Genomic DNA, 18,315 nt, shown 5'->3' on the forward strand with positions numbered 1-18,315 from the left:
ATATGCTAATATTTACACTCAAAACTAAGGCTCAGTTCTTGGCAACTTGTGGTTATATTCTTGTAGACAAACTTGCGCCGAGGTGACCCGTTGTAGCAGTACTATTCAGATTACAGATGGCTTGACCATCTCTCCATACAAATCTTAGCTGCGCCACTTATGGCAGCAATTGATAACAAAAAGGTTGTAGTTCGCTTGCTGTTACATGTGACCTTTTAATCCCATTATTTCTTTCTCCATTTTCTAAATTAAATGTCCAATTTTGTCTTTGGCATGCATGTTTAGGTGCTTACAGCTTATTTTGATATTTATGCTAATTTTCAATTTAGAGAGTAGAAATCATGTGGTGATCTTTGCCTCATTATAAATAAAGGTTGTTTCACGACTCTTATTACAACCGAAACCGTGTAATCATCATAACCGGTCATTGATTTGGTTTCATGGTCGATCTCAAGAATCCTCACAGTTCAGGTTAATACTTTTACTTTTTAAAATTTCATTGTTAAATGCATACAACTTTATATTTATATTTTTTTACTACTTAATTATTTTTGTTAATTAATGTTAGTAAGATGCACATCAACGATGACAAGTATGAGATAAAAAATTCAAAAAGAGGTTGCGTTTTCATAATACTTTCCAACTTATTTATTGATTATTTTTGTTTTCAAATTTCTTTCATATTTACCTATTATTTATTTGTTATATATTGTTAATAAAACATATATTTTTATTAGCTACGCTGATTCATTTATGGCTGAACCTTCAGCAAGCAGCCATTTTTCTGCACTTACAATTCGGGACTCATGACTTTCTTATGCTCTCTGTAACTTTTTGTGTTTATATATATGTTAATATTCAGTGTATGTTAACCAATTTGATCTTTAGCGTTATATATTTGGTATTCCTTAATGTATTTGGCCATCCTAATGTTAATATATGGTTGTCTATTTATGAAGTTTTATGCTTGTCTATATTGATTTTGTTACTATCCTAGTTACATCATAAACTAATTAGGTAATTACTATATGATAATTACTCTACTTGTATATATAATTATTTTATTTGATTATCACGTTTAGCACGTTAATTTTATTTGTATTTGATACTATATATAGGAGAAGAAAATACAATTATTGTGTGACCAGAATAAGGTAATTGTGTGTGACCAGAATAAGATAAATAAACGCCCTAAAGTGTTCATTTCTCCCTAAAAATCGTTAACTTTAATTCTACTTCTCCAATAATTCATATCCTCAACCATATCCTCTGAGAAGTTTAGGTCTATCAGATCATGTCTAATCCTCTCATCCCAAGTCAATTTAAGTTGTCCTCTATCACTCCTCCCATATATAGTGTTTTCTACGGATCTAACAGTCTATCTTCTCTTTACATGTCCAAACCATCTCAATCTCTCCTGAAACACAATGTTTCTTATTTTGTCTAACTTTGTGTGTCCACACATCCAGCATAGCATTCTCATTTCTGTTACCTTCATCTTCAGCACCTGTGCCTTCTTGATTGCCCAACAATCCATTCCATATAGCATTGCAGGTCTAATTGCAACCCTATAAAATTTCCTTTTGGTGTAGTTGGGAAACTTTTGTCGCACAATATACCTTTGGCTGCTTTTCATCTACACCATCCTACCTGAATTCATTGAGCCACATCACTATCTAATTGCCCATTGCTCTGAAAAGTCAGTTTTTAAAAAAACAAAAAAAAAGTCGGTTAATGCTTTGTTCAGTTTTTTGGTTAAATCGATATGATACCGGTTAATTAGGTTTTCTACTCTGGTTCCCTCCCTACCTCAACCGATAACTTTATAAACCATCAAACCCTCCATCACTATTATGCTACTCAGCATGCTACCGCATAAGCTTGGTAATTGTTGAAACCTTGTGAACATGCTCTTATATCCGGTTATTCCAAAATAAATATTTTAAGAATTTGACGATCAAAAGTTAATTAGTACTTAGTGTCTAGGAAATATATAATAAGTAGATAAACACATTCAATAATTTTAATATTATCCACTTATCTCATAAAGATTCAAATCTATCAAAAATACTTTATAGTTATATTGAGCATAGTTAAATGCAAACAGTAATTATACAGAATGTTACTTTATATTTAACAAAATTGTTAATTTATATTTAACAAAATTTAAGGCCTGCTGAAAACCAAGACCATCTGTACTCGAAGCATTAAAGAACGCATTAATGCCTAAACGCCAGGGATCAAGCTTTAACTACGCATGCCACAAATTGTCAGGGTTGGCCTAGATTTGACCAAGGATGGTCTAACAAGGCCAGCAAAAGAGGTAGCTCCATTGGTCAGCCACCATTAACACAAAACGAATGTCTTCAAGCCTCCAAAACAATAAAAACTTCCATCACTTCTCAGATCACAATCCTAAGACATTATAAGTTTACAAAAATCTTTTGGCTCTTTTCCATGAAACACTAGAACAGAATTCCACTTAAATCAGTTGTAACAAAATTCAAAACCGTATAAATGACCAAAAACCAAAACATGTTTAAGCTCTAATCACCATAACCATTAACATTTTTAGTTAACTTCAACCACCTTCAATAGTAATCTGATATTCATCTTCAGCTCTTCAAAGAAATTAAATCAAGTGGCTATACCATAAAATATCAGATCAACCAATAAAACAATTGATACAGAAATTTGGGGTTCATAGAGACTTAAATACTAATAATCACGAACACAAAATCGATCACTTTGTTGCAGTTATAATTCTCATCACTTGACAACCAATCAAATAGTTAAATACACAAGAAAAACATGTTTTAAAATAAAAAAAACATCAGTTAAATCACCAAACCGAAAACATATAGGTATGTAAACAATTGATAGGTTGATTGGAACATCACATTCCCTAGAATTAAATATGTATGTAACAATAAAAGATAGATGAAGTAGAAATTAATTAGTATGCAAGTAATAAATATACTCGTGTCTCAATAATCAAATTGATAAGCACTAAAATTTCAATGCATCAGTTTAATTCCAAGACCCGAGTAAACTAACTACTTATGCAACAAATTAAATAACACATCATCTAAATCATTAACACCAGAACATAAAGATCAAAAGTGGTTAAAAGTTGTCGGTCACCGTTAATTCAGAAAAACGGACCAATTAATTCCTCCTCATTTCTCTAAACTAACAAAAAATAAATATTATCATATAATAAATAATTAACACATCTGCTCAGATACATGAAATATAATCTCATTGATTCTTAAAATAAGAATCTCTGAAGTCTGACATGTGATTAGATTCATAAATCATCAAGGCAGCAACATAACTATTAAAAAACAAATTAAAAAAAAAATGAAATAAATGGAGATCAGAAGTTGGTTAAAAAGTTATCGGTCACGGTAAATTCAGAAACACGGACCAAAATGTTACTCATCATTTCTCCATATTTAAAAAACAGTAAATGTAACAAACTAAGTATATTGTTTGTTTGCTGTTTGTTCAACATCAGAGACTTAAATACTTATAATAATAATAATCAGGGACAATTAGTCCATCATTTTGTTGCAGTTAATTTCTTCATCACTTGATGAACAAAACAACTAATTTAATATACTATAAAAATGAAACATAGCTAAAACTTACAGAGGATGTGCGGCTTTGAGGGTTTTAGAAAACCCTAGCTGTTGATTTGTTATGTGAAGGCAGGTGGCTAGTTTTATAGTGTGTGTGTGGGTTATAGTTTGGTAGTAAAAGAAGCCCTAGTAGATAGTGAAACTGGGTTTTGGCTAATAAGATACGGCCCAATTTACTTTTTTCTTATTTATAATTTTTGTTTTGGGTGTTTTTTTTACAAATCGGGTTTTTTAAATGCCCGGTTTTAGGTATAAAACCGGGGTACTGGAAATTCGAGTATTGTCTTTAAAAAACATACCCTATTTTCGGGGTTTTTTCCCAGATATAGATTGAATTTTTTTTAAATGTTGCACTTTTTAGGGGGTATTTTTCAGGTATTTTTAAGGTATAGATCGGGTATTTGAAATACCCGATTTCAAACCCGGTTTCGGGTATGGAACCGGTTCGGGTTTTCGAGTATTACCGGGTACAAATCGGGTCCGGTTCGGGTTTTAGTACCGAAATGCATACCCTATATGTACCATACGGGTAGGGTCGAGTTTGGGTATTAAAATCCAGGGTATAAAAAAACCGGTTCCGGCTTATTTTTCTTTTGTCCGGTTTCAAGTTCGGGTTTTTTGTGCACCTCTAGTTTTTACATCGTAAAATTGTTTTCAATAGGGTTGTAAGTGAACCAAACCTTTGGTGAATAGTTTGTGAACTGTTTGACGGGAAGTTCGTTTATGTTCGTTCGTTTAATAAACGATTAACCTTAGCAAAATTGCAACTAAAATACATAGTCGACGACCCTGCATGGGCTTCTTCGACGTGATCCAAGGGGTGTTTAGGATTTGAGTCGACGTGTAATGTGCCCATTAGAATATGTCACCTTAAATGAGCCTATCCAATCCTATACGACTCGTTAACTCCTTAATTCTCTATTTAAGTATACTGAATGAGTTATTTATAAGTTCCAAACAATTTTTGGCCACATGTAACTTTCTTCAATCTCGCAATCCATATATAAGACCCTTACATGTTGAACTCTACTGCTTACTTGTTGACTTCAAAGCTTCAACATTTTTAGAGCACACTGTTCAAGACTATTTCAATACCAATTCTCAAGTAATTTTATAATACATTACATGCACACGATTTGATACAATAAGTCATCAAAATTCCATTCATTTGACTATTTTGGTAACGAACCATTAGACACGTAGCATCAAATCATTCATTTTTCACAAATTTTTTCATTAAGGGCATTTCATCAAACACTTACTACATAATAAACACAAAACATGTGGTTTAGTTTGTTATCATACTAATCACTTCTTAACCGGATGATTTTACGGAAACTTACATGTTATTGATGATTTATATTAATATAAATCGAAAGTTCCATGTATACAACTCACATCAAATTCTTCCAAATTGTCGTTTTCGAAAATTTGAACCCAATCTCTATATGATCGTGAACACGTGTTATTAATAATTCAATAAGTAATTACAAGTAATCGTTTATCAACATTTAGTCATAGAATTTGAGCTTATGTACCTATCTTGGTCATGAATCAAGAAACTCCAATATACTGTATACATACACACATTCATGAATAATGTGGGTTTATATATTTTCAACATAATCTAACTTTGATGGCAGGCAATATTAACCTATCCAAACATGAAAAATTGAAATTATAACACCATTTTACCCAAAATCCTTTTATACTTCAAATCCCAAAATATGCCTTTAGCCTTTAGGGTTCATCATGATTCAATTGCCAACAATGAAGTTTAAGAGCCTTAACAACTTACACATTATTACACCAACAATCACATCACAGGCATAAACTCTTAACTATAATCATGATTACACATCAAGAAGTTAGAGTTACTAGATGGGATGATCCCATATCTTCTTTATTATTGGCTTGGAGACATTAACGGATTCAATTTTTTTTTCTCGGGGGTCGGAAGATGGTTGTTGTCAAAATTCCATAGGGGTCGGACGATATTTTAACACATATATAAAAAAGAATCGATCATTGAAGTATTCGAAATTTCAAGGTAAAATCAGTGAAAGAGAGGCATATATAGGGTATGTATCCACCTACATTAAATCGCGGATACAGAAACGATAAAATCATTTTTGATTGGATCGGATATGAGCCTCCTATAGAAGATGAAAGAAGATAGACAAAAAATCAAAGACAAATATACCTTTAAAATTCTTTTTACATGGTACGACCGATCCTTACACTTATAATGTAGGTCCGCCAATGGTTAAAGATCATAATCACACCATTATTTCATAATCTCTAACTCAACATTTCAAAAACATCAATTCCAAACCGTCTTATACACACCCTGTTTGCAATTCAGAAAAGGGTGGCGGCGCAGCTTGTTGCCCGCCTACCTGCTATGTTGATGTAATTTCTATGTTTTCTCATTCGTTTCTAAATTCCCATGCTCTAAACTCTAAAGTCTAAACATCAATTCTTTTCCTTGTTTCCATCACTCCCCACCCCTCTCAATGAACTTAAACCGAAACACCAAAACTAAACAATTAATTAACATATTATTTTTGAATTTTGATACAGTTTTAACTCAAAACAAACCGAACCGTCTCATACACACACTGTAAAATGTATCACAGAAGGCAAGAATAATTGGTAGGACTGGGTAGAAATAATTATTCGTGTAAACTTGGTACAAGTTAACTAACAGTGGGCTCCATATCTTCTGCTTCCTAGATATATTATTATTATTATTATTATTATTATTATTATTATTATATCTGTTGACCCAAAGCTGAATCACTCACTATACATAATTACATATACACCTATGAGTCTTACTGCACCAATCTCTTTATATCTATCTATCTATCTATCTATCCATCACAAACAGATCTTTAGCATTTGGATCTCAATAACCAAATCACAACAACATTCATATTCATCTTCAAATTGTACGGTAACTGCTCGTTGTTCTTCCATTGATCTAGTATATGAATATCTGGTACAGTAGCTTATGGTTTCATAATTTAACTATTTAGCTAAATCACATATTTGTAACCTGATTGATGCATCTGTTTAGGTTTGATGAGTGCATTAGTTGAAATTGAAGTCAAATTTATGAATTGTAGGGCTAGTGTTCATATATATGTGGCTAGTTTTACTGTGATGTAATTAGATAAGATAGGTAAATGGTTATTTAGGTTAATGAGTTGAAATGTGGTGAACTGAATTGATTTGTATATTTTTTTGGGAAAATTGACTGATATGAATAAAGGAGTGAGATATGTAGGGCTTTTGTTTGTTTATCTTAGCGATTGATTCGAGTTTGATATAGATCTGTATAGTATATCAAAGATGTGGACCGGTTGCTGTTTTAGATTATGATCAGAAGTTAAGTTCAAAGTTTGATTCACCACCAATGCCCCAATTGGAACAGGATTGCAGTGCAAACGAGCTGATCGGCTTGTTAAAAGCTCGAATTAAGCCGAGCTTCTTAAAATAAGCTTGTTTAGCAAACGAGCCTAAGCTTCACTTATTGAGCTCGAGCCAGCTCGCAAGCCTAAACGAGCTTATTATCTATATGGTTTTTATTTAATGTATTGATTATTATATTTAAAAGTATGGGAAAAAAACAACTAAATAATATGATCGTATTATATATTAAATTACAATTAAAAAAATGTATAAAAATAATTAAAAATGTTTATAAATTAATTAATAATGCATGATAAACAAGTTGAGCCCGGGCCGAGTTCGAGCATAAAAAACGGTCTCTTGAGCCTAGCTCAAGCTCACGTAAGTCAAAACGAGCCCAGTCGAGCCAGGGCTCGGCTCTGCTCGTTTGCACTCCTATGGAAAACTTAGATGATCGAAATGACAGCATTAAATAGATTTCTAGCATTAGTAATGGAACTTGGAAGTTGAATTACAAGTTTGATTTTTGGGATTTCATTCATCTTTTTGGTAGAATTGATTTCCATATAGAGTTAGTGATGGAGAAACTTGCAGTTTTTCATCACATTTGTTCTTGGGCCGAAAGTTGTATAACAAATGATGGGCTCATCATATGGATTCATGAATGAAAGTCCATTCCGTGTTTGGAAAGTTGGATGCTTTTATGATCTAATGATAGTAATAGTATATCTGGATATGTTACCTTCTCTTTGAGATAAGTGTTAGCTAACGGTGGCTTTTAATTCAACCGTGTCGTGTCATAAATATTTGGTTGCGTGCACCGATTAGTTTGAGTATTTGTTGATCTAAATACATGGTATCACAACCGAGGAGCATAGCACACAGGCAGAATTTGGTTGGTTTGATACAATTCATGTTTTTTTTCATCTTCTATGATGTTACTGATTTTAAGGATCCTGATAACGTGATTACTTAACGGTTCATTCTTTTTGTTGCATTTTGTGATGTTTGTTGGCAGTAAGACTTAGATCGAAGATGGCTTTGAGAAAACCTGGTTTGATTGCTTTGTTTGATGTGGATGGCACTCTTACTGCTCCAAGGAAGGTACACCTTTGTATTGATCACTATGATAAGTGCATTTAAAGTCTCCGATCAACTTTCTTCAAATGTGATTTTGTTTAGGAAGGCATGGTAGAACATTATAATATCTTTTTATCAAACATGGTTTGCTAAAGATCTCATCTTGCCAATATAGTTAAATCTTGAATTTAAAAATCATTTTATATAAGCACTAGAAGTGGTTTGTCTAAAGCAATTCATTGTTGCAGGGCGTTACACCAAAGATGTTAAAATTCATGCAGGATTTGCGAAAGGTACGTGATTTATTATATTCTGCACATTTTGTGTATGTGGGTGGGTGGGTGGTTACTCTCAGTTTATTTACGTTATTCAGTGTCTTGTTTTTTTTGCCTGTTTGCAGGTTGTTACTGTTGGTGTTGTTGGAGGATCTGACCTTGTTAAGATCTCAGAACAGCTAGGGTCAACAGGTCAACTGTGTGCTCTTTCTTTGCTTTTTTTTTTTAAAATGAGATTAGATATGTTCTTTATCATTGGCTTGGACCCGAGTTCTTAAAGCCAGCCTTTATAAAAGCTAAAAGCGTCTGATTGTTACTTTCCATTTTCACTACTTTATTTTAATAAGGGGTTGCTTCTTTTATGCACTCTTTTGCAGCATTTTTCAAATAATATTTTATGTAAGTTAATAACAATGCAACTCTTATGTCTATGCAGTTACAAAGGACTATGACTATGTGTTTGCTGAGAACGGCCTCGTGGCCTACAAGGATGGAAAGCTAGTTGGAACAGAGGTATTCTCTAAAACATTGAAAACATCATCTTCATTTACATACTCGTTACAGATCTTAGAAACTAGTTTTTTATTTACCTTTTTACTATTAATTGATCAATTATCCCTTTTGCAGAGCCTGAAGACGTTTCTAGGGGAGGATAAGATCAAGGTAAAATACTTCTCTTTTTTTCTTCTTCCTGTTTTAATGGATCCACAATATGTTCTTAGCATTATAATTTGTAATAACTAAACATACACAATATGATGCAGGAGTTTGTGAATTTCACCCTTCATTATATTGCTGACTTGGATATCCCGATAAAAAGGCGAGTGAAAATCTAAAATCTCGAAGCAGTTAACTCATGTTCTTAGAATTTGTAATAAACCTCTTTAACTACAGGGGAACTTTCATTGAGTTTAGAAGTGGGATGATCAATGTTTCACCAATTGGACGAAACTGTAGTCAAGAAGAAAGAGACGAGTTTGAGATATATGACAAGGTACAAACATTTTTATTCATTTGGAATAAAAGTTCATATCAACAATATGATTAATTCAATGATAAATTGCGTTTCAGGTTCATAATATACGCCCAAAAATGGTGGAAGTTCTTAGAGAGAAATTTGCTCATTTGAACCTTACGTTTTCCATCGGTGGTCAAATTAGCTTTGATGTGAGTAACTACTTACTTAAGTATTAGAAAAACGAGAATTTTAGCTCGTCTATTCGTTAATTTTGTTTATTAATTTTTTGAAAATTCTTTTAATAGGCTTTCCCACAAGGATGGGACAAAACTTATTGCTTGAAATACTTGGATGAATTTCAAGAGATTCACTTCTTTGGAGATAAGACTTACAAGGTAGCTTATTATCTTTATTTACACTTCTTTTGTTTCATTTTAATATCTTTTTGATAGACTACCGGTATTTATGTCGTCTGAAATAACTGTTCTATAGGGGGGAAATGATCATGAGATATATGAATCCGAACGAACTGTTGGTCACATAGGTTAGTCTGTAAATCATATTTATTATCATATTCTCCGAGTCCCATGAAAACTGCGTCGAATACAACATTACATTATTTCAAATTTTAAATCAAAAGTTACACGCTGCTCATTGTCATAGTTAAAAAAAACAAGCTTCTCCAAATTTATCGACGGATTGTTTTTTTTTTGTTTTTTTTTTCAGTTACGAGCCCTGATGACACCTTGGACCAGTGTACTAGTCTGTTTCTCAATGACAACAAGCAAGTTTGAGGTGGCCGACTCGTTTTACCTTTAGTTTTCCGTAAAAAAGACTGAATATGGTGCAGTAAGATTTCCCATTCTGTAAAGTTTGGAAATAAACATCATTTTTTTTCATATATGCATAGAGAGACTTGTTCAATTTGTTTTGTCAATTATATTACATTCCTATCCTTTTTTTCTTGCTTCTATGTTTAAATTATTATTAGGATTTTTTTTTTTATTTCTTATAAAAGGTAAACAAAATAATGCAAGATGTTCACAACAATAACATTGTAACTAATTTTATTAATTTATGCGACTTTCAAATAACAAATTAACAAAAATGTCAAATTATATAAACATACAAGAACATGTTATACCAGTAGTGGAAGTGCGAAGTCAAGTACATATTTAAAATTTATATTAACAATGAGCAAGTTATCTTATATTGATTGAGCCGTCAACAGCTAATCTACATTACACTCAGTCAGTTTTCGACTAATCGACTTGGAAATTTGTACGAGCCATCTAGCTTAAATCAAATGATTAGACTAGAGCTAAAGTTGAGTTAATTTAATTGAAAGCTAATACACAAGCAAGTTTAAGTTGCAGGTTATTTTTCCGAATGTTTTCTTCTTTAGGGAGATAAAGATAATATGTTAATCTGTCAAATGAACTAAAGTATTATAAATATATTAAAGTTCAATACATAAAAAAAGGAAGAAAAATAATAAAAAGCTTAAAAACAAAAAATGCATTATTAACATTTAATTAACTTCATGTTAGATTTTTGTGGCTATTTAAACACATGAATGGAGAGTTTTATTGGTCGTTTGGGAGGAATGAAGAGTTGGGGCTATTTCATATTTGCCTTTCTATGTTTTAAAATAACATATTTTTTACACGTTACATGCTAAGTAACTAAAATCGAAATTACTAGATTTAATAACTAAAATAAAAACATTTTTAGAGTTTAGCTACCAACATCCAATGTTGAAATATAACATTGCTAATGTAAGTATTAACATATTTATTTCATTGTTACATGTTACTATAAGTTGTTCCATATCAATTAAGTTACTTGGTTTTATCGTTTCAAAAAGAAAAATATACAGTAATTTTATTAAACAGTGTAATCAGCATAAAATATTATATACCATCTTTCCACACACAGTATGTATAAACAAATTTGCTAAACATAAGACTTATCATACTACAATGCTGATTCATATTAACACCTTGTAACAACTCCATATGGTCTATAGAAACAACTAATTACTTTAATTAAATTGTAAGTAAAATTTTTGTTAATATGAAAAATCGGTACCACAAAAGAGAATTCAATTTTGATTTGAGTCACAAGGCAGGTTGCGATCATGTCACGCCAACGCCTTCTTACTATTTAAATATGTTTTCTTGTAAAAAAATAATTTATTTTCCTTAAAATTATGTTTTACGGGGAATAGTAAACTACTTTCATGATTTAGTGCTGGTATCGTTGAAATCGACCGAGTCCATGTTGGTTCGCCGTTATAACGCTCTGGTTTTGTTGTTTTAAATATGTGCATTTATCGTATTTTGACGTTGACGAATTTATTTATTTAAGTTCCAGCACCGTAACTTAGATTTTGTTACCGTAACAAACTTAACCGACACCGATAAAAACCAATAAAAACACTGGTGAATATCCTTTCTATAAACAATTTGAAGACTATTCAACTGAATCCTTGGTTTCTCTTTGCTTCAGACTAGTAGTTACTAACACTCTCTCGCTCTTACGTCATCATCAACCGTACGTCGTTTTCCGTTTTTAACCTAATTTTCCGTGTAGTTATCCGCCATTGATTGCAGTTCAAGCTCTAATTTGTACGATTAATCAGGTAAACCTCACTCTTCATTACCTCATCTATACTATACGTTCATACATCTCCAGTATCACGCACAGAATAATATATGTGTTTGTGTCTGTAAGTGTGTTTATATGATGTTTCGTTTCATATAGCGTGTGTAGTTTAGTTTATATTTTGAGTGATTGACTGTGTTAATGTTTCTAGATTACATTTTGACGAGTAATTGAAATTCGATTGAATGACTAATTAGAAGAGCTTCAGATTATTGAAGTATTAGACTATTAGTATGAGCAGATATATGTGTTTGTGTGTATAAGTGTGTTTATATGATGTTTCGTTTCATACCGCGTGTGTAATTTAGTTTAAATTTTGAGTGATTGACTGTGTTAATGTCTCTAGGTTACATTTTGACGAGTAACTAAAATTCGATTGAATGACTATTTAGAAGAGCTTTAGAAGTATTAGTATGAGCAGATATATGTGTTTGTGTGTATAAATGTGTTTATATGATGTTTCATTTCATATAGCGTCTTAGTTTAAAGTTTGAGTGATGATTTTTGTAGTGTTTCTAGGTTACATTTTGACGAGTAGAGTAATTGACAGTCAATTGATTAGAAATTGAGCTTCAGGTTATTGAAATTTGATTTGAGTATCTGACATGTTTTAGTATAGATATATGTGTATTTATATGATGTTTTGTTTCATGTAGCAAGTGTAATTTAGTTTAAATTTTGAGTGATTGGCTAGTGTTAATGTTTCTAGGTTACATTTTGACGAGTAGTTGAAAGTCGATTGATTAGAAACTGAACTTCAGATTGTTGAAATTTGATTTGAGGATTTGAAACGTATTAGTATGAGCCTATATATGTGTTTTGTGATGATGTTTCTGTTCATGTAGGATCTGTAGTTTAGTTCAAATTTTGAGTGACTGATTGCTGTAATGTTTCTAGGTTACATTTTGATGAATAATTGGAAGTCGACTGATTAGAAATTGAACTTCAGATTACTGAAATTTGATCTGAGTATCCGGCATTAGTATGAGCATATATATGTGTTTTTGTGTATATGTATAATTATATGATGTTTCTTTTCATGTAGGATGTGTATTTAGTTCAAATTTTGAGTGATTGATTGATGTAATGTTTCTAGGTTACATTATTACGAATAAATGAAAGTTGATTAAGTAGAAATTGAACTTCAGATGATTGAAATTTGATTTGAGTGTCTGACACGTATTAGTATGAGTATGTGTGCAACTGTATGATGTTTATTTTTCAAATTTCAAGTAGTATGTGTAATTTAGTTTAGTTTTGACTGTGTGGTTGTTGTAATAATGTAATGTTTCTAGGCTACATTTAGACGGAAAATTGAAATTCGATTGATTAGTAATTGAACTTCAGATTATTGAAATTTGAGTTGAGTACATGACACGTATCAGTATGAGCAGGTTTATGTGTGTGACTAATTTGGAGCAATAGATATTGCAGGTTTCATGGTTGAGTTGTGGCAATCATATATAGTAGATATTTGAGTCTAACTATGAAACTGGGAAGTTAGGTTATTCAAATTATGTTATTAGGACATGTATAGATATGGTTGAGCTTGAGTAATTGATTGTGGTAATGTTTATAGGTATTTTGACTAACATTGAAAGTAGACTAACCAGAAACTGGAATTCAGATTACTGGAGTTTATTTGACAATGTATATGGCCTTTTGGGAATAAAATGTATGCACACTATTTTTGGCGGTTTTAAAAATTAGTTTCTTATTGTAAACTCAAATGACATCTGGGCTGCAGTTAGTAGAAACTGAAGAACAGGTTAAGTTTTATTAATCAATTGTTGTGATGTTTCTAAGGTGCATTTAGCATGACATAAAAGTCAACTGATCAGAACCATGATTTTGTTGATTGAAAATAGATCTGCGGACACCAATGTCTGCAGATTCATGTGTGTTTAACACTTTAACATGATGGATACCTTTTACATTTCAATAATTGTTTTTATTTAGTAAACTTAAATGGAGTGAATTTGATTTGAAATTTTAACACCAATCCTTTAGATGACTGTAAGTATGTTAATTGGGCATCTACCGACTTAAGTTAATGTAACTGACTGTTGTAATGCTAGAGGGAATATGCTGAACGGCAATTAAGTCCACTGATCCAAAAATTGATTTTAGAACCTTACACATATCAAAGCTTTTCATGTGTTTCTGGGTAATTTGAATTTGCATGTACGATGGGTACTAAACTTTTCAGGATTTTAGTTCTCGTGTCAAATTTAAAATGAGACTAGATTTAGTCAATGTTAAAGTAATGCTTGAGTGAAATTGAGTACATATCTACTAAGTACTGAAGTCCACTATTAGACCATATGGTCATTAGACTTTTAAGTGATTAAAATCTATGCAAGTAGTTATATTTATATACAAGGTTTATGTAACCACGCATAATTGTAACCTTAATTAACAATATATTACATTACAATATTACAAGGTTTATTTCCAATGTCGGAGTTAGAAATTAGACTTTTAAGTGATTAAAATCTATGCATGTAGTTATATTTATATACATCAATTGCGCTATATATGCATCTCTGTGTTTCACTTTATAATTTGAACCATAAAGCAGTAGTGTAATGGAGGTTTAAATTAAGCTTTTGACTTATGTTGCAGGCGTTTGATATTACAGCCTTATGACAATTGCTTTTACAATCACTTAGTAAATAAATTGAGAAAGGGAGAGGAGATATGAATTATTCATGTAGTTTCCAGATTCGTGGTTCTCCAGGTACTAGTTGTGGAATTTTTGACCAGCAAAGCCTGCAGTCAGATTTTGGTTATAATTTTACAGGCAATCCAAGGCTTGTGTCAAAAGTTGGCTCTAAAAGGATATTGATTACTTCTTGCAAGCATGGTTTTAGTTCTAACAGAATCGCTAAAGGTTTCAATTCAATTTATACACTTAAGACATCAAGGGGGAATCTTAAATCATCTTGTCAGGGAAATGATTCAATCGCTTTTATAAATGGGAGTGGAATGGATGTTGAATCTACCGTGACTAAAAATGAAGAATATTCTAAAGAAGACACTAAGAATGATTCTAGAGATAAGGGAGAAGAAGCAGAAGTGGTGGCCCCCACTTTGGACGAATTAAAGGAGTTGTTAGGTAAAGCACAGAAAGAATTGGAGATAGCACAACTTGATAGTACCATGTTTGAGGAAAGAGCTCAGAGGATATCAGAAGCAGCAATAGATCTAAAAGACAAAGCTTTAAATGCATGGGATGATGTCAATGCAGCGTTACTTGCTATTGAAGATATTGTGAAAGAAGAGGACCCCACTAGAGAAACTATTCAGAAAGCCCAAATCGCCCTTTCTTTAGCTGAAGCTGGGCATCATGCGGCTCTTGAATCAATAGAAGCTGCAAAAGTGAAAAATGAAAGTGAAAATGATAATGAAAATTTGAACTTATTGAAAGAAGAGGAAATTCTGTTAGCTTCTCAGAATGAAATGAAAGAGTGTAGGGAGTATTTGGAAAATTGTGAGAAAGCATTGATTCAGTTACAAACCAGAAAAGACGAGTTACAGAGAGAGGTTGTTACACTGAATGAACTTGCAGAGAAAGCACAAACAGATGCAGTAAAAGCTGAAGAAGATGTGGCAAATATAATGCTTTTAGCAGAAAAAGCTGTTGCTTCCGAACTTGAGGCCATGAAACGTGTTAACGATGCTGAAATTGCATTACAGAAAGCTGAAAAAGTTCTTGCCACCTCTCTTGTGGATACATCTGAAAGCACAATTTCAGACGGGGAGACACGCGATGTCGAAAACGCCCTCGAAGGGAATTTAGTTGAAGTCATTGACAGCAAAGACAATGAGGCAACAATTGAAGATCCTTTGAGTAGGCCCATACAAGATACTGAGTTAAGTTCTGTGGACCAAACGTCAGAAGATTATAGAGTTTCTGATGATAGTGACAAAGAGAATGAACAAACAACCCAAGACACTGAAAGTGATGCTGAAAAGTTGAAGAATGTGGTTCAAACAAAAAAACAAGAAACACAGAAGGATGTCACAAAGGACAGCTCACCATTATATTCACCAAAAGCATTATTAAAGAAATCGTCTCGTTTCTTTCCTGCATCATTTTTCTCCATGGAGGGAGATGGTACTGAGTTCTCACCATCAGCTTTTTTTCAGGAACTTAGTGAGTCAGCAAGAAAGAATTTACCCAAACTGTTAGTTGGGTCTCTGCTTGTTGGTGCAAGGTATACATTCTTTTTCTGGTTCATTTTTTATAAAGAAAAAAATGAAAAAAATAAACAAGCATGCATATCAAACATTATTGGCTACTAATTTTTATAATATTGGTGGTATATTGACAGTTTTGCTTTCTATGCTAAACGAGAACGGTTTGGTACTATATTTCAGCCGCCAAATGTTATCACCGCCAAATGTTATCACCACCAATGCTAAACGAGAACGGTTTGGTACTATAATTTTGGTACCTGTACCAAAATTCAACATTCAACAAAAATGAGTACCAATACCCGTACCGAATAGGCCAAATCAGTACGGGTATTTGGGACAAAACGCTCATCCCTACTTGAGTCGAGATTTGGCTCATTTAAGGTGTACTAAACGAGCTCAAGCTGAGCTTAAGCACGTTCAAGGTTTTTCTCAAAATATAAAAAATAATTAAAAACATAAATATTATATTTAACAAACAATAAACGAGCCAAGCCTGAGCTTGTAAAAAAGACTCATGAACCGAACTCGAGTTCTCGTAAGTGAAAACGAGCGGAGCTTGAATTCGGCTCTGCTCGTCTCGTCTCGTTTTCACGTTTTGTTTGCACCTCTAGATCAAACACAAAGCACAATCTTATAAAACTTACTAACTAGCAATTAAGCAAGAATCATGAACGCTAGTCTCCTATTTACAACATTAAAAACCCTAAAATAAGTCAAACAAAAATCAAAAAGATAGAAATTACTTGCAAATTAGCTGGAACTCATGAGCACACATAATAATAATAATAATAATAATAATAATAATAATAATAATAATAATAATAATAATAAAAATAATCCAACTAACAAAATAATAATAATAATAATAATACTTTTGTATCATTGCTGTAACAAATGCTGATCGAATATTCCCCAATTAATTATTAATCCACAACAAGAGCCTATTGAAAGCTGAAACAGATTAATAACAGCAGCGTGAACGAGATCAAATGAAAAGCAAAGATAACTTAGAGATCAAGTTATTGTTTCGATTATAAGAAAAACGTACCTTCGAGAGGATACGAAACAAGCAAATAGTTGATTAGTTGGTGGTGAGAAGAAAGATGAAATAATAATATAAAGTGTACGCACACAATGACTTAGATTTGAAAGCAAAGGATGCGTAAGAATGTTCTCCTCCTAATTATTCCTCTTTTTTAAAAATTATTTTTGTTTGAATGGTACGTTTCTTATAATCGAAAAGCTTCACCTAAAGTTAACGTTCGTTAACACTCGTCTAAAGACATTTATTCGATGGTGCGGACGAGATAAAATTCGTTAAATTCAAGGATCCATATAAATCTCCTTTGTGGCATTATGCTTAGTCCAATTCATCATGGTGTTCGAATAGAATCTCCTTTGTGTCATTTTTGTGAATGTGAGGCCGAATCCATGGGTCATGTATTTATGGAAGAGGAGGATATCATGGTGAAGTGGCAAATAATTTTCTAATGACTAGCTCTAAACATCAATTGTCTTGTTTGAACAGTGTTTCCTCACGGACAAATGGAATTTTAGGTTTTTTATATCATTGCCACTTTAGTTTGCGATTTTAATGGCGTTTTAGGTAATCGTTTGATCATCTAAATTCCGGTGGGGTCACTTGCACATAGGAATGGTACATGAACTACAGCCCAACGAGGCAACGAGCAAACTCAAAATGAGAAAAAAATTACAACGAAAATTCTGGCACAGTGCTTGGTATGAGATTAGTTTTAAATATTTTCACGGACATGATAAGATTACTCGAAACACACATATTCGTCTCTTAAAATTCAACCTTACCTTTTATTTTCAAAGATTTAAACCCACAACTACAATTCTACAAGGCAAACACAGTTAGATCAATATATTATGGGTTGAAGAAAAAATATAGTTAACCTTTTAAATTTATCTCAGGTCATTAATTGTTTGTTTTCTTAAATGTGTAAAATTAAATTTGTTATAATATCATTCACACTCAAATCAATTCGACAAGAAACGACGTGTGCGGGGTCATCACGTGGCTTTGTTTGGTTGTTAATATTTGCCT

At 32.3% G+C, this 18,315-nt stretch overlaps 1 protein-coding gene, 4 non-coding genes and 1 pseudogene across 6 annotated transcripts; 2 read left to right on the forward strand and 4 right to left on the reverse strand.

Annotated features, from left to right (window-relative positions):
- Positions 1–2,699: 2,699 nt before the first annotated feature.
- LOC143542911 (small nucleolar RNA Z199) lies at positions 2,700–2,781 on the reverse strand. The gene has a single exon (XR_013136976.1). It is a non-coding gene; the product is annotated as a small nucleolar RNA Z199 (small nucleolar RNA).
- Positions 2,782–3,233: 452 nt separating this feature from the next.
- On the reverse strand, positions 3,234–3,332 carry LOC143542913 (small nucleolar RNA R64/Z200 family). The gene has a single exon (XR_013136978.1). It is a non-coding gene; the product is annotated as a small nucleolar RNA R64/Z200 family (small nucleolar RNA).
- Positions 3,333–3,375: 43 nt separating this feature from the next.
- LOC143542916 (small nucleolar RNA SNORD18) lies at positions 3,376–3,453 on the reverse strand. Its single transcript, XR_013136980.1, has one exon. It is a non-coding gene; the product is annotated as a small nucleolar RNA SNORD18 (small nucleolar RNA).
- Positions 3,454–3,511: 58 nt separating this feature from the next.
- Positions 3,512–3,601, reverse strand: LOC143542918 (small nucleolar RNA Z199). Its single transcript, XR_013136982.1, has one exon. It is a non-coding gene; the product is annotated as a small nucleolar RNA Z199 (small nucleolar RNA).
- Positions 3,602–6,467: 2,866 nt separating this feature from the next.
- Positions 6,468–10,192, forward strand: LOC143542903 (phosphomannomutase-like). The gene is made up of 12 exons (XM_077035374.1): positions 6,468–6,598; positions 8,080–8,165; positions 8,390–8,434; positions 8,542–8,608; positions 8,853–8,929; positions 9,044–9,079; positions 9,181–9,236; positions 9,311–9,410; positions 9,488–9,583; positions 9,680–9,769; positions 9,867–9,918; positions 10,101–10,192. Exons 1-12 carry the CDS (start codon positions 6,475–6,477, stop codon positions 10,166–10,168), a joined length of 897 nt encoding a protein of 298 aa, XP_076891489.1. The 5' UTR covers positions 6,468–6,474; the 3' UTR covers positions 10,169–10,192.
- A 1,620-nt stretch (positions 10,193–11,812) lies between these two features.
- Positions 11,813–16,469, forward strand: LOC143542859 (K(+) efflux antiporter 2, chloroplastic pseudogene; annotated as a pseudogene). The gene is made up of 4 exons (XR_013136970.1): positions 11,813–12,018; positions 14,667–14,781; positions 14,845–16,261; positions 16,379–16,469. The product of XR_013136970.1 is annotated as a K(+) efflux antiporter 2, chloroplastic pseudogene (transcript).
- The last annotated feature ends 1,846 nt before the right edge of the window (positions 16,470–18,315 follow it).

This window comes from Bidens hawaiensis, unplaced genomic scaffold, assembly GCF_021521415.1.
Source record: "Bidens hawaiensis isolate Kalapana, Puna unplaced genomic scaffold, B.hawaiensis_p1.1 tig00012999_1, whole genome shotgun sequence".
Taxonomy (NCBI): domain Eukaryota; kingdom Viridiplantae; phylum Streptophyta; class Magnoliopsida; order Asterales; family Asteraceae; genus Bidens; species Bidens hawaiensis.

Coding starts and splice junctions, on each gene's coding strand:
- LOC143542903 (XM_077035374.1), top strand. CDS start 6,475: ATGAGTCTTACTGCACCAATCTCTTTATATCTATCTATCTATCTATCT. Junction 8,435..8,541: donor TCATGCAGGATTTGCGAAAG/GTACGTGATTTA, acceptor GCCTGTTTGCAG/GTTGTTACTGTTGGTGTTGT. Junction 9,080..9,180: donor TAGGGGAGGATAAGATCAAG/GTAAAATACTTC, acceptor AATATGATGCAG/GAGTTTGTGAATTTCACCCT.